Here is a 25,221-nt window from a genome sequence, read left to right as displayed (position 1 = left end):
GTGTACCGTATTTTCCGGACTATAAGGTGCACTTAAAATCCTTCTTTCCCCTCAAAACTCTACAGTGCGCCTTATAACCCGGTGCGCCTAATATAATAATAATATAATGGATTAGATTTATATAGCGCTTTTCTAGACACTCAAAGCGCTTCACAGAGAAGTGAGAACCCATCATTCATTTTTACAACTCATTCATTCATCATTCATTCTCCGGTGTGAGCGGCACCGGGGGCAAGGGTGAAGTGTCCTGCCCAAGGACACAACGGCAGCGATTTTTTGGATGGTAAGAGGCGGGGAGCGAACCTGCAACCCTCAGGTTTCTGGAAAGGCCGCTCAACCCACTACGCCATGCCGCCCCCCATACGGAATAATTCTGGTTTTGCTTACCGACCTCGAAGCTATTTTATTTGGTGTAATGATAAGTGTGACCAGTAGATGGCAGTCACACGTACGAGATAGCGTAGTGCGCCTTATAACCCGGTGCGCCTAATGTACGGAATAATTCTGGTTTTGCTTACCGACCTCGAAACTATTTTATTTGGTGAAATGACAAGTGTGACCAGTAGATGGCAGTCACACGTACGAGATAGCGTAGTGCGCCTTATAACCCGGTGCGCCTAATGTACGGAATAATTCTGGTTTTGCTTACCGACCTCGAAACTATTTTATTTGGTGAAATGACAAGTGTGACCAGTAGATGGCAGTCACACATACGAGATAGTGTAGTGCGCCTTATAACCCGGTGCGCCTAATGTACGGAATAATTCTGGTTTTGCTTACCGACCTCGAGACTATTTTATTTGGTGAAATGACAAGTGTGACCAGTAGATGGCAGTCACACATACGAGATAGTGTAGTGCGCCCTATAACCCGGTGCGCCTAATGTACGGAATAATTCTGGTTTTGCTTACTGACCTTGAAGGTATTTTATTTGGTTAAATGATAAGTGTGACCAGTAGATGGCAGTCACACATACGAGATAGTTAGTACGCCTTATAACCCGGTGCGCCTAATGTACGGAATAATTCTAGTTTTGCTTACCGACCTTGAAGCTATTTTATTTGGTGTAATGATAAGTGTGACCGGTAGATGGCAGTCACACATACGAGATAGTGTAGACTGCAATATGATGGCAGTTAACATAAGAGATACATGTAGCCTGCAATATGATGGCAGTCACACATAAGAGATACGTGTAGACTGCAATATGATGGCAGTCACTCATAAGAGATACGTGTAGACTGCAATATGATGGCTGTCACACACAACAGATATGTGTAGACTGCAATATGATGGCAGTCACACACAAGAGATACGTGTAGACTGCAATATGATGGCAGTCACTCATAAGAGATACGTGTAGACTGCAATATGATGGCAGTCACTCATAAGAGATACGTGTAGACTGCAATATGATGGCTGTCACACACAACAGATATGTGTAGACTGCAATATGATGGCTGTCACACACAACAGATATGTGTAGACTGCAATATGATGGCTGTCACACACAAGAGATACGTGTAGACTGCAATATGATGGCAGTCACTCATAAGAGATACGTGTAGACTGCAATATGATGGCTGTCACACACAAGAGATACGTGTAGACTGCAATACGATGGCAGTCACACACAAGAGATACGTGTAGACTGCAATATGACCCAAGTAAACAACACCAACATGTTATATGTTCCTTTGAAAATATAGAACATTACACACGACCCTCAAAAATCTATCATGACACATAATATGAATCCTTTATTGCGCTCTATAATCCGGTGCGCCTTATATATGAAAACATATCGAAAATAGACCATTCGTAATCCGGTGCGCCCTATGGTCCGGAAAATACGGTACTTCCTTAAAATGCAGTACACTGTCAGTACCAGGATGTTGTACTGATGACACTCAAAATAGGGACACTTACCACCCTCAGTGGTCATAGCGGAAGGGGAGGAGCTAACTTGAAACAGTGGAGCGACTCGTGGCGCCGTCAAAATTCACTCAGTCGGCACATCGAGTGTTTACTTCTCAGTCCGCCTGTTACCATGACGACCGACGACCTTTACTGTCTCCGACGTTCCCCGTCGGCCTCAGAAGTCGTCGTCGTCGCAAATGTCCAAATAGACGTCGAAGGCTTCCCTGTTGCAGTTCCCGTCAGGCGTGAAGACGTACTTGTGGAAGGTTCCGTCCACACAAATGGCTGCCGGGCGACACGACACACGTTTCATGTCGGGCGCAAACCCACAAAACAAGACGCGTCCTCACCGATGACAGAGTTGACGTTCTTGGACGTGTTCTTCCCGAAGGCGCAGATGCAGGCGCACTCGGCGGGCACGGTGAAGCTGGCCAAAGACCACTGACTGTCCACGTACTGACCAATCACAGGGCCCACTTTCCCCACGCGCGCCAACCTGCAGTAACACACACAGTCAGGTGTGGGCGAGGAGGCGGGGTCAAAGCAACACACACACACAGTCAGGTGTGGGCGAGGAGGCGGGGTCAAAGTAACACACACACACACAGTCAGGTGTGGGAGAGGAGGCGGGGTCAAAGCAACACACACACACAGTCAGGTGTGGGCGAGGAGGCGGGGTCAGAGCAACACACACACACAGTCAGGTGTGGGCGAGGAGGCGGGGTCAAAGCAACACACACACACACAGTCAGGTGTGGGCGAGGAGGCGGGGTCAAAGTAATACACACACACACAGTCAGGTGTGGGCGAGGAAGCGGGGTCAAAGCAACACACACACACAGTCAGGTGTGGGCGAGGAGGCGGGGTCAAAGCAACACACACACACAAAGTCAGGTGTGGGCGAGGAGGCGGGGTCAAAGTAACACACACACAGTCAGGTGTGGGCGAGGAGGCGGGGTCAAAGTAACACACACACACACAGTCAGGTGTGGGCGAGGAGGCGGGGTCAAAGCAACACACACACACAGTCAGGTGTGGGCGAGGAGGCGGGGTCAAAGCAACACACACACACAGTCAGGTGTGGGCGAGGAGGCGGGGTCAGAGCAACACACACACACAGTCAGGTGTGGGCGAGGAGGCGGGGTCAGAGCAACACACACACACAGTCAGGTGTGGGCGAGGAGGCGGGGTCAAAGCAACACACACACACAAAGTCAGGTGTGGGCGAGGAGGCGGGGTCAAAGTAACACACACACAGTCAGGTGTGGGCGAGGAGGCGGGGTCAAAGTAACACACACACACACAGTCAGGTGTGGGTGAGGAGGCGGGGTCAAAGTAACACACACACACACACAGTCAGGTGTGGGCGAGGAGGCGGGGTCAAAGCAACACACACACACAGTCAGGTGTGGGCGAGGAGGCGGGGTCAAAGCAACACACACACACACAGTCAGGTGTGGGCGAGGAGGCGGGGTTAAAGTAACACACACACACAGTCAGGTGTGGGCGAGGAGGCGGGGTCAAAGCAACACACACACACAGTCAGGTGTGGGCGAGGAGGCGGGGTCAAAGTAATACACACACACACACAGTCAGGTGTGGGCGAGGAGGCGGGGTCAAAGCAACACACACACACAAAGTCAGGTGTGGGCGAGGAGGCGGGGTCAAAGTAACACACACACAGTCAGGTGTGGGCGAGGAGGCGGGGTCAAAGTAACACACACACACACAGTCAGGTGTGGGCGAGGAGGCGGGGTCAAAGCAACACACACACACAGTCAGGTGTGGGCGAGGAGGCGGGGTCAAAGCAACACACACACACAGTCAGGTGTGGGCGAGGAGGCGGGGTCAGAGCAACACACACACACAGTCAGGTGTGGGCGAGGAGGCGGGGTCAGAGCAACACACACACACAGTCAGGTGTGGGCGAGGAGGCGGGGTCAAAGCAACACACACACACAAAGTCAGGTGTGGGCGAGGAGGCGGGGTCAAAGTAACACACACACAGTCAGGTGTGGGCGAGGAGGCGGGGTCAAAGTAACACACACACACACAGTCAGGTGTGGGTGAGGAGGCGGGGTCAAAGTAACACACACACACACAGTCAGGTGTGGGCGAGGAGGCGGGGTCAAAGCAACACACACACACAGTCAGGTGTGGGCGAGGAGGCGGGGTCAAAGCAACACACACACACACAGTCAGGTGTGGGCGAGGAGGCGGGGTTAAAGTAACACACACACACAGTCAGGTGTGGGCGAGGAGGCGGGGTCAAAGCAACACACACACACAGTCAGGTGTGGGCGAGGAGGCGGGGTCAAAGCAACACACACACACACAGTCAGGTGTGGGGGAGGAGGCGGGGTTAAAGTAACACAGACACACAGTCAGGTGTGGGCGAGGAGGCGGGGTCAAAGCAACACACACACACAGTCAGGTGTGGGCGAGGAGGCGGGGTCAAAGCAACACACACACACAGTCAGGTGTGGGCGAGGAGGCGGGGTCAAAGCAACACGCGCACACACAGTCAGGTGTGGGCGAGGAGGCGGGGTCAAAGCAACACACACACAGTCAGGTGTGGGCGAGGAGGCGGGGTCAAAGCAACACACACACACACAGTCAGGTGTGGGCGAGGAGGCGGGGTCAAAGCAACACACACACACACAGTCAGGTGTGGGCGAGGAGGCGGGGTCAAAGTAACACACACACACACAGTCAGGTGTGGGCGAGGAGGCGGGGTCAAAGTAACACACACACACACAGTCAGGTGTGGGCGAGGAGGCGGGGTCAAAGTAACACACACACATACAGTCAGGTGTGGGCGAGGAGGCGGGGTCAAAGTAACACACACACATACAGTCAGGTGTGGGCGAGGAGGCGGGGTCAAAGTAACACACACACACAGTCAGGTGTGGGCGAGGAGGCGGGGTCAAAGTAACACACACACATACAGTCAGGTGTGGGCGAGGAGGCGGGGTCAAAGTAACACACACACATACAGTCAGGTGTGGGCGAGGAGGCGGGGTCAAAGTAACACACACACATACAGTCAAGTGTGGGTGAGGAGGCGGGGTCAAAGTAACACACACATACAGTCAGGTGTGGGCGAGGAGGCGGGGTCAAAGTAACACACACACACACAGTCAGGTGTGGGCGAGGAGGCGGGGTCAAAGTAACACACACACACACAGTCAGGTGTGGGCGAGGAGGCGGGGTCAAAGCAACACACACACACACAGTCAGGTGTGGGCGAGGAGGCGGGGTCAAAGTAACACACACACACAGTCAGGTGTGGGCGAGGAGGCGGGGTCAAAGCAACACACACACACACAGTCAGGTGTGGGCGAGGAGGCGGGGTCAAAGCAACACACACACACAGTCAGGTGTGGGTGAGGAGGCGGGGTCAAAGCAACACACACACACACAGTCAGGTGTGGGCGAGGAGGCGGGGTCAAAGCAACACACACACACAGTCAGGTGTGGGTGAGGAGGCGGGGTCAAAGTAACACACACACACAGTCAGGTGTGGGCGAGGAGGCGGGGTCAAAGCAACACACACACACAGTCAGGTGTGGGCGAGGAGGCGGGGTCAAAGCAACACACACACACACAGTCAGGTGTGGGCGAGGAGGCGGGGTTAAAGTAACACACACACACAGTCAGGTGTGGGCGAGGAGGCGGGGTCAAAGCAACACACACACACAGTCAGGTGTGGGCGAGGAGGCGGGGTCAAAGCAACACACACACACACAGTCAGGTGTGGGCGAGGAGGCGGGGTTAAAGTAACACAGACACACAGTCAGGTGTGGGCGAGGAGGCGGGGTCAAAGCAACACACACACACAGTCAGGTGTGGGCGAGGAGGCGGGGTCAAAGCAACACACACACACAGTCAGGTGTGGGCGAGGAGGCGGGGTCAAAGCAACACGCGCACACACAGTCAGGTGTGGGCGAGGAGGCGGGGTCAAAGCAACACACACACAGTCAGGTGTGGGCGAGGAGGCGGGGTCAAAGCAACACACACACACACAGTCAGGTGTGGGCGAGGAGGCGGGGTCAAAGCAACACACACACACACAGTCAGGTGTGGGCGAGGAGGCGGGGTCAAAGCAACACACACACACACAGTCAGGTGTGGGCGAGGAGGCGGGGTCAAAGCAACACACACACACACAGTCAGGTGTGGGCGAGGAGGCGGGGTCAAAGTAACACACACACACACAGTCAGGTGTGGGCGAGGAGGCGGGGTCAAAGTAACACACACACACACAGTCAGGTGTGGGCGAGGAGGCGGGGTCAAAGTAACACACACACATACAGTCAGGTGTGGGCGAGGAGGCGGGGTCAAAGTAACACACACACATACAGTCAGGTGTGGGCGAGGAGGCGGGGTCAAAGTAACACACACACACAGTCAGGTGTGGGCGAGGAGGCGGGGTCAAAGTAACACACACACATACAGTCAGGTGTGGGCGAGGAGGCGGGGTCAAAGTAACACACACACATACAGTCAGGTGTGGGCGAGGAGGCGGGGTCAAAGTAACACACACACATACAGTCAAGTGTGGGTGAGGAGGCGGGGTCAAAGTAACACACACATACAGTCAGGTGTGGGCGAGGAGGCGGGGTCAAAGTAACACACACACACACAGTCAGGTGTGGGCGAGGAGGCGGGGTCAAAGTAACACACACACACACAGTCAGGTGTGGGCGAGGAGGCGGGGTCAAAGCAACACACACACACACAGTCAGGTGTGGGCGAGGAGGCGGGGTCAAAGTAACACACACACACAGTCAGGTGTGGGCGAGGAGGCGGGGTCAAAGCAACACACACACACAGTCAGGTGTGGGCGAGGAGGCGGGGTCAAAGTAACACACACACACACAGTCAGGTGTGGGCGAGGAGGCGGGGTCAAAGTAACACACACACATACAGTCAGGTGTGGGCGAGGAGGCGGGGTCAAAGTAACACACACACATACAGTCAGGTGTGGGCGAGGAGGCGGGGTCAAAGTAACACACACATACAGTCAGGTGTGGGCGAGGAGGCGGGGTCAAAGTAACACACACATACAGTCAGGTGTGGGCGAGGAGGCGGGGTCAAAGTAACACACACACACACAGTCAGGTGTGGGCGAGGAGGCGGGGTCAAAGCAACACACACACACACAGTCAGGTGTGGGCGAGGAGGCGGGGTCAAAGCAACACACACACACACAGTCAGGTGTGGGCGAGGAGGCGGGGTCAAAGCAACACACACACACACAGTCAGGTGTGGGCGAGGAGGCGGGGTCAAAGCAACACACACACACACAGTCAGGTGTGGGCGAGGAGGCGGGGTCAAAGCAACACACACACACACAGTCAGGTGTGGGCGAGGAGGCGGGGTCAAAGTAACACACACACACACAGTCAGGTGTGGGCGAGGAGGCGGGGTCAAAGTAACACACACACACACAGTCAGGTGTGGGCGAGGAGGCGGGGTCAAAGTAACACACACACATACAGTCAGGTGTGGGCGAGGAGGCGGGGTCAAAGTAACACACACACATACAGTCAGGTGTGGGCGAGGAGGCGGGGTCAAAGTAACACACACACACAGTCAGGTGTGGGCGAGGAGGCGGGGTCAAAGTAACACACACACATACAGTCAGGTGTGGGCGAGGAGGCGGGGTCAAAGTAACACACACACATACAGTCAGGTGTGGGCGAGGAGGCGGGGTCAAAGTAACACACACACATACAGTCAAGTGTGGGTGAGGAGGCGGGGTCAAAGTAACACACACACACACAGTCAGGTGTGGGCGAGGAGGCGGGGTCAAAGTAACACACACACACACAGTCAGGTGTGGGCGAGGAGGCGGGGTCAAAGCAACACACACACACACAGTCAGGTGTGGGCGAGGAGGCGGGGTCAAAGTAACACACACACACAGTCAGGTGTGGGCGAGGAGGCGGGGTCAAAGCAACACACACACACAGTCAGGTGTGGGCGAGGAGGCGGGGTCAAAGTAACACACACACACACAGTCAGGTGTGGGCGAGGAGGCGGGGTCAAAGTAACACACACACATACAGTCAGGTGTGGGCGAGGAGGCGGGGTCAAAGTAACACACACACATACAGTCAGGTGTGGGCGAGGAGGCGGGGTCAAAGTAACACACACATACAGTCAGGTGTGGGCGAGGAGGCGGGGTCAAAGTAACACACACATACAGTCAGGTGTGGGCGAGGAGGCGGGGTCAAAGTAACACACACACACACACACAGTCAGGTGTGGGCGAGGAGGCGGGGTCAAAGTAACACACACACACACAGTCAGGTGTGGGCTAGGAGGCGGGGTCAAAGTAACACACACACACAGTCAGGTGTGGGCGAGGAGGCGGGGTCAAAGTAACACACACACACACAGTCAGGTGTGGGCGAGGATGCGGGGTCAAAGTAACACACACACACACAGTCAGGTGTGGGCGAGGAGGCGGGGTCAAAGTAACACACACACACACACACAGTCAGGTGTGGGCGAGGAGGCGGGGTCAAAGTAACACACACACACAGTCAGGTGTGGGCGAGGAGGCGGGGTCAAAGTAACACACACACACACACAGTCAGGTGTGGGCGAGGAGGCGGGGTCAAAGTAACACACACACACACAGTCAGGTGTGGGCGAGGAGGCGGGGTCAAAGGGGGGTCTTACGCAGAACGGCGGTTCAGTTTGGTGTCTTTGAGAGCGAAGATGTGGACGGTCCCTTTGTCGCTGGACGCACACAGGAAGGAGGAGTCGTGACTGAAGTTGATGCTGCAAATAGGAAGTGGACGTTAACGTCGGCCCGCACGGTGACTCCGCCTCCTGGGCCTTACCAGTAGAGCGTGGCGGGGTCGGTCCCTCTGCGCAGCTCCACCAGCTTGTCCCTGGTGGTGGTGTCGAAGAGACGGATCAGCGTTCCTTTGCGGGAGGCGGAGGCGGCCACGCTGCCGGGCTGGTTGAGCGCCACGCAGGCGATCTCGCTCTGGTGGGCGTTGATTGTGAACGGGGCGGACGAGGTTCCAGGCTTGGTGTTGGACAAATCCTGGAGGATGAGGGAGGTCCACATTAGAGCTGCGTGACATAGATCACTGGTCCCAAAACAATTTTTTTATTATTATTATTTTTTTAATGTGTCCTTTCTCGCCCATCCATTAATCCATTTTCTACTGCTTGTTACTCTCGGGGTCTCCCAGCCAACTCAGGTAAATCATATTGTCTAAAAATGCATTTTCCCATCGATAACGTGACGTAATCACGCTCGCGCCGCAGTATCGGACGCACGTGCAGGAAGTGCGTGCTCTTTCAGTCACTTAGTGCACAAGGGAAAAAATATTCAAAATTGTTGAGGAAACGTAAAATGGATTCAGAGTGTTGAGTTTTTAAACATCAGTGGACATATGACTTTATTTTGGTTCAGTGTAAGGAGAAGGCAGTTTGTCTAATCTGCATAGAGACAGATTATATATATATGTATATATATATATATATATATATATATATATATATATATATATATATATATATATATATATATACACACTACCGTTCAAAAGTTTGGGGTCACCCAAACAATTTAGTGGAATAGCCTTCATTTCTAAGAACAAGAATAGACTGTCGAGTTTCAGATGAAAGTTCTCTTTTTCTGGCCATTTTGAGCGTTTAATTGACCCCACAAATGTGATGCTCCAGAAACTCAATCTGCACAAGGTCAGTTTTGTAGCTTCTGTAACGAGCTAAACTGTTTTCAGATGTGTGAACATGATTGCACAAGGGTTTTCTAATCATCAATTAGCCTTCTGAGCCAATGAGCAAACACATTGTACCATTAGAACACTGGAGTGATAGTTGCTGGAAATGGGCCTCTATACACCTATGTAGATATTGCACCAAAAACCAGACATTTGCAGCTAGAATAGTCATTTACCACATTAGCAATGTATAGAGTGTATTTCTTTAAAGTTAAGACTAGTTTAAAGTTATCTTCATTGAAAAGTACAGTGCTTTTCCTTCAAAAATAAGGACATTTCAATGTGACCCCAAACTTTTGAACGGTAGTATATATATATATATATATATATATATATATATATATATATATATATATATATATATATATATATATATATATATATATATATATATATATATAGCATGACCCCTGGCCAATTTTTGATATAATATATATAAATATAAGGGCTTTTGTGGCGTTTAATGGAAAACTGTAGTTTTTAACCACTGGATTATCAAAGACCGTACTTGTTCACTCTGAGAATGTTAATTTTTGCAAATAACCATTAACTTAGTTTTAATGGCAGCAACACATTGCAAAAAAAGTTGTCAGAGGGGCATTTTTACCACTGTGTTACATGGCCTTTCCTTTTAACAACACTCAGTAGAGGTTTGGGAACTGAGGAGACACATTTTTGAAGTGGAATTCTTTCCCATTCTTGCTTGATGTACAGCTTAAGTTAGTCCGGGGGTCTCCGTTGTGCTATTTTAGGCTTCATAATGCACCACACATTTAAATGGGAGACAGGTCTGGACTACAGGCAGGCCAGTCTAGTACCCGCACTCTTTTACCGACTCAGTGGCCTATTGGTTAGAGTGTCCGCCCTGAGATCGGCCGAGTCATACCAAAGACTATAACAATGGGAGCAATTACCTCCCTGCTTGGCACTCAGCATCAAGGGTTGGAATTGGGGGTTAAATCACCAAAAATGATTCCCGGGCGCGGCCACTACTGCTGCTCACTGCTCCCCTCCCCTCCCAGGAGGTGAACAAGGGGATGGGTCAAAATGCAGAGGACAAATTTCACCACACCTAGTGTGTGTGTGACAATCATTGGTACTTTAACTTTTACTATGAAGCCACGTTGATGTAACACGTGGCTTGGCATCGTCTTGCTGAAATAAGCAGGGGTGTCCATGATCATGTTGCTTGGATGGCAACATATGTTGCTCTAAAACCTGTATGTATCGTTCAGCATTAATGGTGCTTTCACCATTAGCAGTAAATTCCCCAGATGAGCTAATATTTGCAAAAATAACAAAGTTCCTCAGTTGGAACATTAAGTATGTTGTCTTTGCAGTCTATTCAACTGAATATAAGTTGAAAAGGATTAGCAAATCATTGTATTCTGTTTTTATTTACCATTTACACAATGTGCCAACTTCACTGCTTTTGGGTTTTGTACAATACATTATATTATTTTGTTTCGACGTAAAAAAGCCTCATTTTTAAGGGGTGGTGGCTAATATGTCGCCTTGGTGCACCACCACAATCAAATACATTAAAGACCTACTGAAAGCCACTACTAGCGACCATGCAGTCTGATAGTTTATATATCAATGATGAAATCTTAACATTGCAACACATGCCAATACGGCCGGGTTAACTTATAAAGTGCAATTTTAAATTTCCCGGGAAATATCCGGCTGAAACGTCTCGGTATGATGACGTATGCGCGTGACGTAGTCAGTTAAACGGAAGTATTGGTACCCCGTAGAATCCTATACAAAAAGCTCTGTTTTCATTTCATAATTCCACAGTATTCTGGACATCTTTTGCAATTTGTTTAATGAACAATGAAGGCTGCAAAGAAGATTGTTGTAGGTGGGATCGGTGTATTAGCAGCGGACTACAGCAACACAACCGGAGGACTTTGTTGGAGAGCAGACGCGCTAGCCGGTGACCTCACCTTGACTTCCTACGTCTCCGGGCCGCCAACCGCATCTGTGATCGGGTGAAGTCCTTCGTCGCACCGTCGATCGCTGGAACGCAGGTGAGCACGGGTGTTGATGAGCAGATGAAGGCTGGCTGGCGTAGGTGGAGAGCTAATGTTTTTAGCATAGCTCTGTGAGGTCCGGTTGCTAAGTTAGCTTCATTGGCGTCGTTAGCACAGCATTGTTAAGCTTCGCCAGCCTGGAAAGCATTAACCGTGTAGTTACATGTCCACGGTTTAATAGTATTGTTGATTTTCTATCCATCCTTCCAGTCAGGGATTTATTTATTTTGTTTCTATCTGCATTTGAGCCAGATGCTATCACGTTAGCTCAGTAGCTAAAGAGCTTCGCCGATGTATTGTCTTGGAGATAAAAGTCACTTTAAATGTCCATTTCGCGTTCTCGACTCTCATTTTCAAGAGGATATAGTATCCGAGGTGGTTTAAAATACAAATCCGTGATCCACAATAGAAAAAGGAGAGATTGTGGTATCCAATGAGCCAGCTTGTACCTAAGTTACGGTCAGAGCGGAAAAAGATATGTCTTGAACTGCACTCTAACGTTCCTCATCCACGAATCTTTCATCCTCGCTCAAATTAATGGGGAAATCGTCGCTTTCTCGGTCCGAATCGCTCTCACTTCTGGCCGCCATCACTGTAAACAATAGGGAACTTTGTGGAAATGTTCAGCTGACTACGTCACGCTCCTTCCGGTAGGGGCAAGGCTTTTTTTTGTCAGACACCAAAAGTGGCGATCTTTATCGTCGTTTTTCTATACTAAATCCTTTCAGCAAAAATATGGCAATATCGCGAAATGATCAAGTATGACACATAGAATAGATCTGCTATCCCCGTTTAAATGAAAAAAATTCATTTCAGTAGGCCTTTAAGGGGAAACTCTGGGTTATTAATAGTTTTGACCAAATAATACCACCAGAAATGATGCGACAGCAGTCAAATTAGTGGCCTTAGTAACTCGTTTATTTACCCACCGTATAGTACAGGGGTCGGCAACCCGCGGCTCCGGAGCCGCATGCGGCTCCTTGACCACTCTGATGCGGCTCAGCTACATATATGCCGACCCCCCCGATTTTCCCAGGAGATTTATGGATCTCAGTGTCCCTCATAGATTACTCCCAGGGAAAAAATAATCCTGTTTACACTGTAATTACTAAATAAAGGGTGTGCCCTAATTGCACTGCAGTAATTGTCCTCTATAGCATTTACATACAGCGTGCAAGTCCAGCCACATGTTGCATGTTGTTATTACTTGCACACACAGGAGACAGCAAAGCATACTTAGTCATCAGCCACACAGCTTACACTGACGGTAGCCGTATCAAACAACTTTAACATTGTTACGTTACAAATATGCGCCACACTGTGAACCCACACCAAAAAAGAATGAAAAACACATTTTTGGAGAACATCCCACCGTAACACAACATAAACACAACACAACCATTACCCAGAATCCCATGCAGCCCTAACTCTTCCGGTCTACATTATACACCCCCGCTACCACCAAATCCCCCCACACATCAACCCCCCCCCCCTCTCCGTGCGTTGGTTGAGCGGAAGAGTTAGGGCTGCATGGGATTCTGTGTATTGGTACCGTCAGTGTAAGATGTGTGGCTGCTGAGTTAGTACGCCTTGCTGTCACTTACGTGAGCAAGCTGAAATTGCATTCTACGTGTGGTCGAGCAGGTACACTGTTAGGGCAGACTGTAGAGGGCGCCAAATGCAGTGTCATCACGCTCTGATATTTGGGAGTCTCCCGGGAAAAATGAGAGGGTTGGCAAGTATGACGCTATCAAGTGACATTCATTCAAAACTCGCGGGCTGCACTAACATCAAATTTCCACATTAAAGTGCGTGCCGGTGCGTGTGTCGGAGACCCCTAGTTAACATAGCACAAAGCGTTTAAGCTTTGTATGCGGTGTTTTTCATTTTAAATGAAAAAATTTTTTTTGTGGCTCCCATTACTTTCTTTAATTTGTGAAACTTGCCAAAATGGCTCTTTGAGTGGTAAAGGTTGCCGACCCCTGGTATAGTATATTGTGATGTTTATGGTTATTGCAAGAAGCTGCAATATATATTACAATATAAGTTTTATATGGTCCACGTGTTATGTGGAGAGGACGGACAAAGAAGCGGAGTAGAACTCACCACCAGCTGCAGGCTCCCACATTTGTGACCTGGAAAGACGAGCAGCTGCTTGTCCAGACTCGGACACAAGTCACACAGACCTGTAGGGACAGCACTGGCGGTTACAAAATGGCCGACAGCCAGTCCAAGATGGCTGACGGGAGTTCTGCAGGACCTTTGGGATTGTCTCGGGTGTCAAACTCAAACAGCTTGACGGGCTTGTCGGGAAAGGTGTAGACGTAGATGCGGTTCTTCAACACGATGACGATCCTGGGAAGAGAGTCGGTGGGCGTGATGCGTTTGTGGCGAGCGAGCGAGCGGCGGCTGACTCACTTGTCGTGTCTCATGCGGACCGCCAAGACGGGCTTGGTGAAGGTGAACTCCAGCACCAGCTTGTCTTTGGCGTCTCGGCACTCGCGGGCGTCGTCCCAGATCAAGACTGAAAACACACCCGCCGTCAAAACCTGCTCGGATCAAAGCCGCTTTGCGTCACTCGCCTGATATCTCGGAGAATTTGGGATTGACTCCGCCCCCGACCACGGCCAGCAGGTTGGATCGGTGCAGCATGGAGCACAGCGCCACGCTTCCCACTTGCTCGTGATCTGCACGGGCCGAGACACAAGGCGGCGTTAGAGGTGGCGCCCGTTGGGACGCCAGCGAGGCAAGACGCTCACCAAGGTGACCTTTCTCCATCAGAGGCTCCACGTTGTAGATCCTCACTCCTGACTCCATGGAGCAGCAGAAGCAACCTGGCAAGAAGGAATACTGATGAAGTACTCAGTGTACTTAGTGTACTCAGTGTACTTAGTGTACTCAGTGTACTCAGTGTACTCAGTTCTTGAGTGTGTGACTTTGTGTAGTGGAGGGAGTCAATTCTAGTGTAAGTGATGATCACAATATTTCTTCTTTTCCCACTGCGAGTGTTGCTCCTCAGTCGCCATTATTCCCACTTAGCCCCTCCCCTTCCTCTACGTAGCCAAGATGGCGACTGTTCAATAAACATTTTGAAGGTTTCGGACGGACGTCTGCAGAGGTAATAAAATACTTTTTTATATTTACACCTGCAATTTGTCCACAAATGTAAAAGTTTAGAAGTCCACAGGAACACTGAGCCAACACACTAAATAAGAATATTTAACATGAATATTTACATTATTATGATGATGAGAACTAGCGATTAGTGCTCCAGTTGTCAGCTATGAGCACTCTTTTTGCCAGCTACCAATTAGCGCACTAGTTGTCAGCTACCAATCAATGCGCTAGTTGTCAGCAATTTGCATGTTAGTTGTCAGTTAGCTATTAGCACTCTAGTTGCTAATGAATAGTGAGCTAGTTTTCAGTTATTGATTAGCGTGTTAGTTGTCAGCTAGCGATTAACGCGCTAGTTGTCAGTCATGAGCACATTAGTTGTCAGCTAGTGATCAGTGTGTTAGTTGTCAGCCACTAGCACGTAAGTTGTGAGCTAGCGATTAGCACACTAGTTAACAGCTACCAATCAGGGCCCTACTTGTCAGCTAGTGATCAGTGTGTTAGTTGTCAGCCACTAGCACGTAAGTTGTAAGCTAGCGATTAGCACACTAGTTAACAGCTACCAATCAGGGCCCTACTTGTCAGCTAGTGATCAGTGCGCTAGTTGTCAGCGATTTGCATGTTAGTTGTCAGTTAGAGATTAGCACGCTAGTTGCTAACCAACAGCGAGCTACTTTTCAGTTACTGATTAGCATGTTAGTTGTCAGCTAGCGATCAACCCACGTTGTCAGCCGTAAGCACAGTAGTGGTCAGTGGTCAATCAGCGCCCTACTTCTCAGCCATCGATTAGCACTCTAGTTGCCAGCTAGCGATCAGTGTGCTGGTTGTCAGCAATCGATTAACGCGCCAGTTGTCAGCTAGTGATGAGTGCTTTAGTTGTCAGATAGCGATTGGCGCGCTGTTTGTCAGCCAGAGATTGCCGCGTCAGTTGCCGTGCTAGCAATTAGCGCGCCAGTTGCCAGCCAGCGATTGTCTGCTCGCAATTGGCGCCCTAGTTGTCAGCTGGCAAATAGCGCATTAGTTGCCAGCTTAAATGAACACGCTGATTGCCAGGTAGCAATTAACACGCTGGTTGCCAGCTAGCAGTTGTTGCCCTAGTTGTCAGCTAGCGATCGACGCGCCGGTTTTGAGCTAGCGATTAGCGCCCTAGTTGTCGGCGAGCGAGTGGCATGCTAGTTGTCAATTAACAATTAAAGCACGAGTCGCCAGCTAGCGAGTGGCATTGCTCGTTGTCAACTAACAATTAGCGTGTTAGTTGCCAGCCAGCAATTAGCGCGCTAGTTGCCAGCTAGCAATTAACACCCCTAGTTGCTAGCAAACGATTAATGCCCTAGTTGTCAGCTAGCGAATAGCACACTAGTTGCCAGCTAGCAATTAGCATGCCAGTTACCAGCCAGTGATAGTCTGCTCGCAATTGGCGCCCTAGTTGTCAGCTGGCAATTAGCGCATTAGTTGCCAGCTTAAATGAACACGCCGATTGCCAGATAGCAATTAACACGCTAGTTGCCAGCTAGCAGTTGTTGCCCTAGTTGTCAACTAGCGATCGACGTGCCGGTTTTGAGCTAGCGATTAGCGCCCTAGTTGTCAGCGAACGAGTGGCATGCTAGTAGTCAATTAACAATTAAAGCACGAGTCGCCAGCTAGCGAGTGGCATTGCTCATTGTCAACTAACAATTAGCGTGTTAGTTGCCAGTCAGCAATTAGCGCGCTAGTTGCCAGCTAGCAATTAACACCCTAGTTGCTAGTAAGCGATTAATGCCCTAGTTGTCAGCTAGCGATTCACCTGCCAGTTGCCAGCTAGCGAATAGCGCCTTAGTTGTTAGCTAGCGATTAACCCGCCAGTTTCCAGCTAGCGAATAGCACATTAGTTGTCAGCTAGTGATTAGCACACTAGTTGCCAGCTAGCAATTAGCGGCCCAATACCGCTATGGAGACATATAGTTAGTATTCCACAATAACAAGGTGCTTTTAGGTTTAGTTTAATGTAAATTAAATCATAAATTCATACAAAATACACAAGTGGAGGATCCCTGCTACTTCTCATCGCTTTGGGAGTCGTTGACCTGGAAAACTTTCGGAACCACGTTCCCTTATTCTTTCAACCAAACATGCTTAGAGCTGGACGAAGTGGCTGGGGAGAGGGAAGTCTGGGCTTCCCTGCTTAGGCTGCTGCCCCCGCGACCCGACCTCGGATAAGCAGAAGAAGATGGATGGACGTGACGATGTGCGTCTGGCAACTTACTGTGGTCCTGGTTGAACTGCAGACTGTTGACTCCTCGCTGCTGGGCCATGTCTGCTTCTTTGCTTCTTGGCTTCTGGCTGGGCCAGTCGTACAAATCCTTTGACGTCGAACTGGTTTGCTGTGGCAGTTGAAAATAGATTCGGGATTCGAAAGATGGCCTTTGTTGATATCAAAGTGAAGACCAGCAGCGAAAACAACAAAGATGTTGCAACTCGACGCGTTGTTTTGTTTACGCGAGGACACGTCACAGTACTTCCGGTTTACTTCCGTTTCCGGTTAGTTTTGCGACACAAAAACCACCGTAACGGGCGTTCTAGTTTTTAACACAATCATAATTACGTATTAAATTGATCAAGTTTATATGTAAAAGACGACCATTAGGCCACCAACTTTGACACATTTACGTTTTTGTACTAAATTTCCAACGACATATCACACATTTTTAAAAACGCAAACCCATGACGAATGAAAAACAATTGGATAAATAGGTCAGAAATTGTGATTTTATTCAGAAGTTAGCATCTTGGGTTTAAATTTAGCACTTTCTAATTTTATAAACCTTTATTTATAAACTGCAACATTTACAAACAATCGGGAAATAATAATAATCAAAATAAGTACAAAAACAGTACAAAAACAATACAAATCAGCGCCAGGGGGTTGTAAACTCAATAAAGTAACTAAAATAGAAGGCAAAATATATATATGTAACAAAGTGCAAAGCCATAGGCTCACACAAGTTCAGTAAATAACTTAAATTTGGAACACAGCATCATAGTTCTCACAGCTTTTTGGTTGTTAGAGGTAGAGAGTGTTTTAACAGAGTTGTAATTATTTTTTAAAGGCACAAAAATAGGTAGGGTATTGAGAAACTTACATTTATGAATATAAAAACTTAGCCAATAGTATGAGGTTGCAAAGGTAAAATTCCTTTTCAAAATTTGTTTTCATACAGTGCAAATCCAAATAGCACATCTTTAAAAAAAAGCACAAATTTGTCATGAATATTGTCACAATACTTCCGTTTTACTTACTGTTTTGCGGAACAAAAAAACTGTACAAATAAAGGGTATTCTAGTTTTTAAATACAATCATAATTGCGTAGTAAATTGATACATTTTATATGTAAAAGACGACCATTAGGCCACCAACTGTGACACATCTACGTTGTTGTACTAAATTTCCAATATGGTTTATTTAATGACATATTACACACATTTTGAAAACAAAAACACATGACGAATGAAAAACAATTGGATAAATATTGGGTCAGAAATGGTGATTTTATTCAGAAGTTAGCATCTTGGGCTTAAATGTGGTTTTGCTAATGTCGCACGACTGATGACGTCACGTGTTGGTACAGCGATAGACATCTTCTAAGGGTACGCAGCATCGAGCGCTACTGCGTACTGGCGCTGACGAGACGCGGGGCCGCCATCTTGGAGTGGTGATCCGCTCCACTCAGTGCAATTCATTTGGCAGGAGCAATGAACTGTCAGCACATTTAATTCATCTTACCTCACTGAATACCACTGATTTTCACGCGTTTTTTTGTCATCCGTGTAGCTATGATAAAGGACACATGTTTTATTATTCATAGTTTGCTTAACAGTAATAGAATATTCTTATATGCTATAAGTGACCAGACGTCCCAGATCAAAACTGGGAATATAATCCCAGAGAAGGGGGGAAAAAAACAGTCAGCTATTTTTAAGTTGAAGAAACAATATGATTAGGTTATACCTGTATATACATGCGTATATCCTACATAAACAATGTATGAATACATTATATATATATATATTTATAGACTATCTCTGTTGCTACAACAGCAGAGAGTTTTCTGTCTTGATACTTTGTGTTGATATTTTGTATTACATTCTTCCCTTAAATGATCATGTTTACAGTGATTGTTTTATATGTATTTTTTATGTATGTCGCATTGGATAAAAGCATCTGCCAAATACTTCAACATAAACATATATAAACACCTGAAAATCTTTATATCAGCTAAAACCACCAATCTGTTTCACTGGATTCAGAATAAAACCAAATTCTCTCTTACCCAACAATGTTCATATTTGAACCTCGTTATTCAAGTATGACATTTTTAAATGTAATTAATTTAATTGACAAGCAATTCTATTATGGTCATACTCTTGTTTGCCAGTGGCTACGATTTCAGTACTATTGAAGATCTTTGCTCCTTCTCAACTCTGTGGTAATATTCTTTTCACAAAATACAACCAATAGAACGTTAATGTTAAATCTTACTTGTGAAAAGTATTCCCCCGATTCCTATTTTCAACAGTCCGCTCATTTGAGCAGGAAAACGCTGAACACCATCTTTGTTTTCTACCTGTCAACTGTCAGTTTAGGCTGCTCGCCGGCTCCTCATCACCACTTCAAGATGGCGGCCCAATTTCTCGCGTCACGGCAGCCAATGCTGAGTCTACTTATAAGAGGTCTATGGTTTCAACTCGACGCGTTTTGTTTACTCGAGAAAACGTCATAGTACTTCCATTTCCGGTTAGTTTTGCGAAACAAAAAAAACTGTACAAATAAAGGATATTGTAGTTTTAAATAATCATAATTGCGTAGTAAATTGATACATTCTAGATGTAAAAGACGACCATTAGGCCACCAACTTTGATACATTTACGTTTTTGTACTAAGTTTCCAATATGGTTGATCTAATGACATCACACACATTTTAAAAACACAAACACGTCATGACGAATGAAAAACAATTGGATAAATATTGGGTCATAAATTGTGATTTTATTCAGAAGTTAGCATCTTGGGTTTAAATGTGGTCTTGCTAATGTCGCACGACAGATGACGTCACGTGTTGGTACAGATGCAGGTCTCCGATATGGCCCAAGAGGCGCCACTATACCTCGCCCACTTTCTGCTCACTCACTGGTTTTGTTTTGATTCTCTGCAGAGTCTGCCAAGAACAAAGTTAGCAGCGTTAGCACACAGAGGCCGCGTTAGCACACAGAGGCCGCGTTAGCACACAGAGGCCGCGTTAGTCTGCTGTAAAACTTCAGAAGTGAAGTACCACAGTTGTAGAGGCTGCGCACTCTCTGGATGTCGATGGACGTCATTCTAACTCGCTGGCCCATTTCCTTCTCCTTCACTTTGGCCTTGATGGTGGGACGGCCGTTGGTTGAAAAAAAAGTGCTGCGAACAAAAAGGAGCTCAGTTCCAAAAGAGTGTGTGTGTGTGTGTGTGTGTGCAAGTTACCTGCCGTAGTGCATGATGGAAGACAGGTCGTACGGAAGCTGGAAGGTTTTGCCAGTTTGCATTTTGAAGTTGCGTTCCCGCCCTTAGAGACAGGAATCAAGCGTGAAAAACACGTTAAATCAGGGGTCCCCAAACTATGGCCCGCGAGCAGGACCGGCCTGCCAGCGTCTAAAATCCGGCCCGTGGGAGTCCCAAGTTAAAAACATTTTTTATCTGTCCTTTCTAATCCATTTTCTACCACTTGTTACTCTCCGTGTCTCCTAGCCACGCAGGAAGATCATATTGTCTAAAAATGCATTTTCCCATCGATAACGTGACATCGGTGTGTGAAAGAAAGAAAGGAAAGAAATAAGGAAAGACGGAAGAAAAGAAAGACTGAAGAAAAGACGGAAGAAAAGAAAGAAATAAGAAAAGACGGAAGAAAAGAAAGAAATAAGAAAAGACGGAAGAAAAATAAGAAAAGACGGAAGAAAAAGAAATAAGAAAAGACGGAAGAAAAAGAAATAAGAAAAGACGGAAGAAAAAGAAATAAGAAAAGACGGAAGAAAAGAAAGAAATAAGGAAAGACGGAAGAAAAGAAATAAGAAAAGACGGAAGAAAAGAAATAAGAAAAGACGGAAGAAAAGAAAGAAATAAGGAAAGAAAGAAATAAGGAAAGACGGAAGAAAAGAAATAAGGAAAGACGGAAGAAAAGAAATAAGGAAAGACTGAAGAAAAGAAATAAGGAAAGAAATAAACAAAGAAATAAGGAAAGAAGGAAGGAAAGAAAGAAAGAAATAAGGAAAGGAGGAAAGAGAGATACGCGTTTGTATATACTGTACATACATATACAGTATATACACGTGTGTATATATACACTGCACACACACACACTTTTAACCCAATGCCCCCCCCCCCTAGGGTCAAAAAGTTTGGGGACCCCCGCTCTAAATAACCTTCTCACCTTTCATGATGTTTTCAGACACGATGGTGATGTAATCCTTGCGGTCCTCCCTGGTGTGCTCGTGGTAGAAACCCAGCGCGTGGAGGATCTCGTGCACGATGTTGCCCACCATGCAGGTGGGGCCCACGTGCACGCCCTGCTTGCCGCCGATGGCGCCCACGTACGACGCGCACCTACGTGTAGAGCACGGTCAGAAGGTCAAACACACTTCAGCACAGTCCATTTACTAATATGATCCGGTTGAAGAAACTCTTCAAACTACTAAAGTGTTCACAGAAAAATGATGCTAAACTCCTTGAACTTATTCAAAAGAAGATCTCAGGGGTGTCAAACTCAGTTTCATGGAGGGCCTCATGGCAGTAATGGCTGCTGCTTTAATTCATTTACATGATGCTTGCGGGTAATAACCTGGGATTAATCATCATTAATACAAATGCATATTACATTTTTTTTTAATGTATAACTTGCTTTAAAATCATAAATAAAAAGGTGGCAAGCAGACATTTAACTGTTTATCTCACACAGAGTTTTGCAATACAGTATATAATAATATTAGCATGATCAGACATTAAAGTTTAAAATATGATTTTTTTTTTCTCTGTCAAAATTGAAAGGTTGAATGCATTTAGTAAAAAAAAAAGTATTAGTTGTCAGTCATGAGCACATTAGCCAGCTAGCGATTAGCACTCTAGTTGCCAGCTAGCAATCAGTGTGCTAGTTGTCAGTTAACGAATAGCGTTTTAGTTGTCAGCCATTAGCATGTTAGTTGCCAGCTATCGATTAGCACTCTAGTTGCCAGCTAGCGATCGGGTGTGCTAGTTAAGTTAGGGATTAGCTTGTCGGTTGTGAGCTAGTGATTACCACGCTAATTGTCAGCTAGTGATTAGTGCTCTAGTTGTCAGCTACTGATTAGCACCCTAGCTGTCAGCGTGCTATTTGTCAGCTAGAGATTGCCGTGTTAGTTGCTAACTAGCAATTAGCGTGTCAGTTGCCAGCCAGCGATCGTCGCAGTGGTTGCCAGCTAGTGATTAGCGCCCTCGTTGTCAGCTCACCATTAAAGTTCAAAGTTAAAGTACCAATGATAGTCACACACACACACTAGGTGTGGTGAAATTTGTCCTCTGCATTTGACCCATCACCCTTGTTCACCCCCTGGAAGGTGAGGGGAGCAGTGAGCAGCAGCGGTGGCCACGCCCTGGAATAATTTTTGGTGATTTAACCCCTTGATGCTGAGTGCCAAGCAGGGAGGTAATGGCTCCCATTTTTATAGTCTTTGGTATGACTTGGCCGGGGCTTGAACTCACAACCTACCCATCTCAGGGCGGACACTCTAACCACTAGGCCACTGAGCAGGTTAATGCCGTAGCTACCAGCTGCAGCTGCCAAAGTTTGAAATATGCATTTTTTTTCTGTCAAAATTGTAAGAATAAATGCATCTAGTAAAAAAAATTGAATAAAATAAAATTTTTTAGGCTTTCGCAGGCCACATAGAATGATGTAGCGGGCCAGAACCGGCCCCCGGGCCTCGAGTTTGACACCTGTGCATTAAGTGAATCATGACTGACTTGACTATGTTGCATTTAGAATGACTTGTAACAATAGACAACAGGAAGTGAAAATAATCTGGTGGTATTTTCTATAAAGTAGAAAAGCTTCGAGTCTTCCTACTCCTTTTCGGCCTTGTAAAAACAAATCAAGTTCAAAATAAACTTCAACCAACCAAGCAGTCAGTAAAGAGCCTCCTCTGGAACAAAGCGGAACTACAAGAAGCTAGCTTAAAAAAAAAGCTTTCTTGCAAAAATGCAAAGAAAACAAGGGTCTGGTGATTAGTACCCCAGGGGTCTATCCTCTGCACACTCAGTTTATCACATGTGGCTACTCCAGGGGGTCAATATGTTAGAGATTCTCAGACCCTCGGGAGGATACGAAGGCGATGTAGTCCTTCTCGGTGGTGCGCTTGTGGAAGGACAGGCAGGTGTTGTCGGAGATCATCTTGAACGCGGCCAGGAATTCATCCGTGCGAGCCACTGTCAAACAACCACGGCACGGCTTGACTCGCTAGCAGGACTCGGGGCGCCACGTTGGTGCAAGACGCAAACGTACTTACCCAACTTTGGTTGGATCTCGTACGGGATTTTGAGGGTGGACCACTTATGGTCCACGGCGTTCCGGTCTTTCTGTTTGGGGGGGAAGAGGAAACCATGTGACCTGGCATGGATTATGGCTATCTTGGTAAGAGATGAAGAGAAAGAAGACTGACTTGGAGGAGAATGTCGCCCTCCCGCAGACCATAATCCTTCACCATCAGTTCTGTGGACATCAGAGCGTGATTGTTTGAAGAAAGAAAGAGAGAAGAGTCTTCCTACCTTCCAGCGTCTCCGCGTTGTGGAGAAGTCTGAGGATCTCTGCAGGACCACACCAACGTTAGTTAGGACACAAGACCCTACGCCAAAGGTGACCATGACTTTACCTGGGTGGACCGGAGGGATTGGACCGGAACCGCCTGAAAAACAGTAAAGTCACACCGCTCAGAAAAAATGCCAAAAATCACAGAGTTGACAAAGTGATAGTTTTACCGAGATGCAGAAAGAAGAAGAGGAGTGCAGCCAGGAGCAGCATGTTAGCACTCGCTCATTAGCACTGAGTGATGCCACCTGCCCAAGTCCGCCTATTTAAGTGTCTCTCAGACCTGGACTCACCAGACTGGACCAGGCAGGTCCTCCTCCTCCTTCTTCTTCTTCTCCTTCTTCTTTCTTCTTTTACTTTTCTTGCAGCCATAACCTGAAAGGTGAATACTGCCACCTACTGCATATATATATATATATATATATATATATATATATATATATATATATATATATATATATATATATATATATATATATATATATATATATATATATATATATATATATATATATATATATTGGGATTCTGAGGTTTATAATTTCATGTTTTTATGATGTTGAAATTGTTGTGTTGCACAAAAAGTAGTACTTATTGAACGATATTTTTCCCATTAATTTGTTTTAGTACCAAAAATTCCTTAATTTAAGTAAAAGTTTGATTAAAGAAACACAAAAGCCATTACCATTTCGTAATGGGGAGGGAGGGAGCCCTCCAAATATTTAGGTCTGCCTATATACTCTTATTAACAATAATCTTGATAATGTGAAAGGTGAATACTGCCACCTACTGCATAGGAGTATGCAACGCAGCTAAACTTGACATTATGAATGATATATATATATATATATATATATATATATATATATATATATATATATATATATATATATATATATATATATATATATATATATATATATATATATATATATATATAAACTGTGTTTATATATATATGTAAAAACTGTGTGTGTATATATATATATATATATATATATATAAAAATATATATATATATATATATATATATACATATTTTTATATATATATATATATATATATATATATATATATATATATATATATATATATATATATAAAACTGTGTTTATATATATATATGTAAAAACTGTGTATATATATATATATATATATATATATTTAAAAAAAATGTTTTAATATATATATATATATATAAACTGTGTGTATGTATATATATATATATATATATATATATATATATATATATATATACATATATATATATATGTATATATATATATATATATATATATATAAATATATATATAAATATATATATATATATATATATATATATATATATATATATATATATATATATATATATATATATATATATATATATATATATATATGAATTGGGATTCTGAGGTTTATGATTTTATGTTTTAAAGATGTTAAAATTGTTGAGTTGCACAAAAAGTAGTACTTATTGAACGATATTTTTCCCATTAATTTGCTTTAGTACAAAAAAAAAATCCTTAATTTAAATAC

The 25,221-nt window shown here is 45.9% G+C and overlaps 2 protein-coding genes across 2 annotated transcripts; both read right to left on the bottom strand.

Moving 5' to 3' along the window:
- Positions 1-92: 92 nt before the first annotated feature.
- Positions 93-17,382, bottom strand: wdr45 (WD repeat domain 45). The gene is made up of 10 exons (XM_062030848.1): positions 17,085-17,382; positions 14,488-14,562; positions 14,311-14,415; positions 14,147-14,252; positions 13,989-14,083; positions 13,835-13,914; positions 8,778-8,986; positions 8,614-8,715; positions 2,271-2,416; positions 93-2,205 (listed from the first exon to the last, which is right to left on the bottom strand). Exons 1-10 carry the CDS (start codon positions 17,131-17,133, stop codon positions 2,096-2,098), a joined length of 1,077 nt encoding a protein of 358 aa, XP_061886832.1. The 5' UTR covers positions 17,134-17,382; the 3' UTR covers positions 93-2,095.
- Positions 17,383-19,845: 2,463 nt separating this feature from the next.
- LOC133638340 (zinc metalloproteinase nas-4) lies at positions 19,846-23,986 on the bottom strand. Its single transcript, XM_062030861.1, has 10 exons — positions 23,853-23,986; positions 23,747-23,779; positions 23,643-23,681; positions 23,537-23,586; positions 23,384-23,453; positions 23,189-23,303; positions 21,277-21,449; positions 20,334-20,415; positions 20,149-20,270; positions 19,846-20,034 (listed from the first exon to the last, which is right to left on the bottom strand). The coding sequence occupies exons 1-10, from the start codon at positions 23,893-23,895 to the stop codon at positions 20,000-20,002; spliced, it is 762 nt and encodes a 253-aa protein (XP_061886845.1). The 5' UTR covers positions 23,896-23,986; the 3' UTR covers positions 19,846-19,999.
- Between the last annotated feature and the right edge of the window lie 1,235 nt (positions 23,987-25,221).

Source organism: Entelurus aequoreus, linkage group LG21 (genome assembly GCF_033978785.1).
Source record: "Entelurus aequoreus isolate RoL-2023_Sb linkage group LG21, RoL_Eaeq_v1.1, whole genome shotgun sequence".
Lineage (NCBI taxonomy): Eukaryota > Metazoa > Chordata > Actinopteri > Syngnathiformes > Syngnathidae > Entelurus > Entelurus aequoreus.
This window is presented reverse-complemented; position numbering and strand designations above follow the sequence as displayed.

Bases quoted from the DNA above. Each gene is read 5' to 3' on its own strand.
- wdr45 (XM_062030848.1), bottom strand. From the start codon at position 17,133: ATGGCCCAGCAGCGAGGAGTCAACAGTCTGCAGTTCAACCAGGACCAC. The intron at 13,915-13,988 runs GTCCTGCAGAAC...CTGTCCCTACAG, and splicing joins CACCCGAGACAATCCCAAAG to GTCTGTGTGACTTGTGTCCG. The intron at 2,417-8,613 runs GTAAGACCCCCC...GTGTTACTGCAG, and splicing joins AAACTGAACCGCCGTTCTGC to GTTGGCGCGCGTGGGGAAAG.
- LOC133638340 (XM_062030861.1), bottom strand. From the start codon at position 23,895: ATGCTGCTCCTGGCTGCACTCCTCTTCTTCTTTCTGCATCTCG. The intron at 23,780-23,852 runs GTAAAACTATCA...ACTGTTTTTCAG, and splicing joins CTTCTTCTTTCTGCATCTCG to GCGGTTCCGGTCCAATCCCT. The intron at 23,587-23,642 runs GTAGGAAGACTC...TGATGTCCACAG, and splicing joins CAACGCGGAGACGCTGGAAG to AACTGATGGTGAAGGATTAT.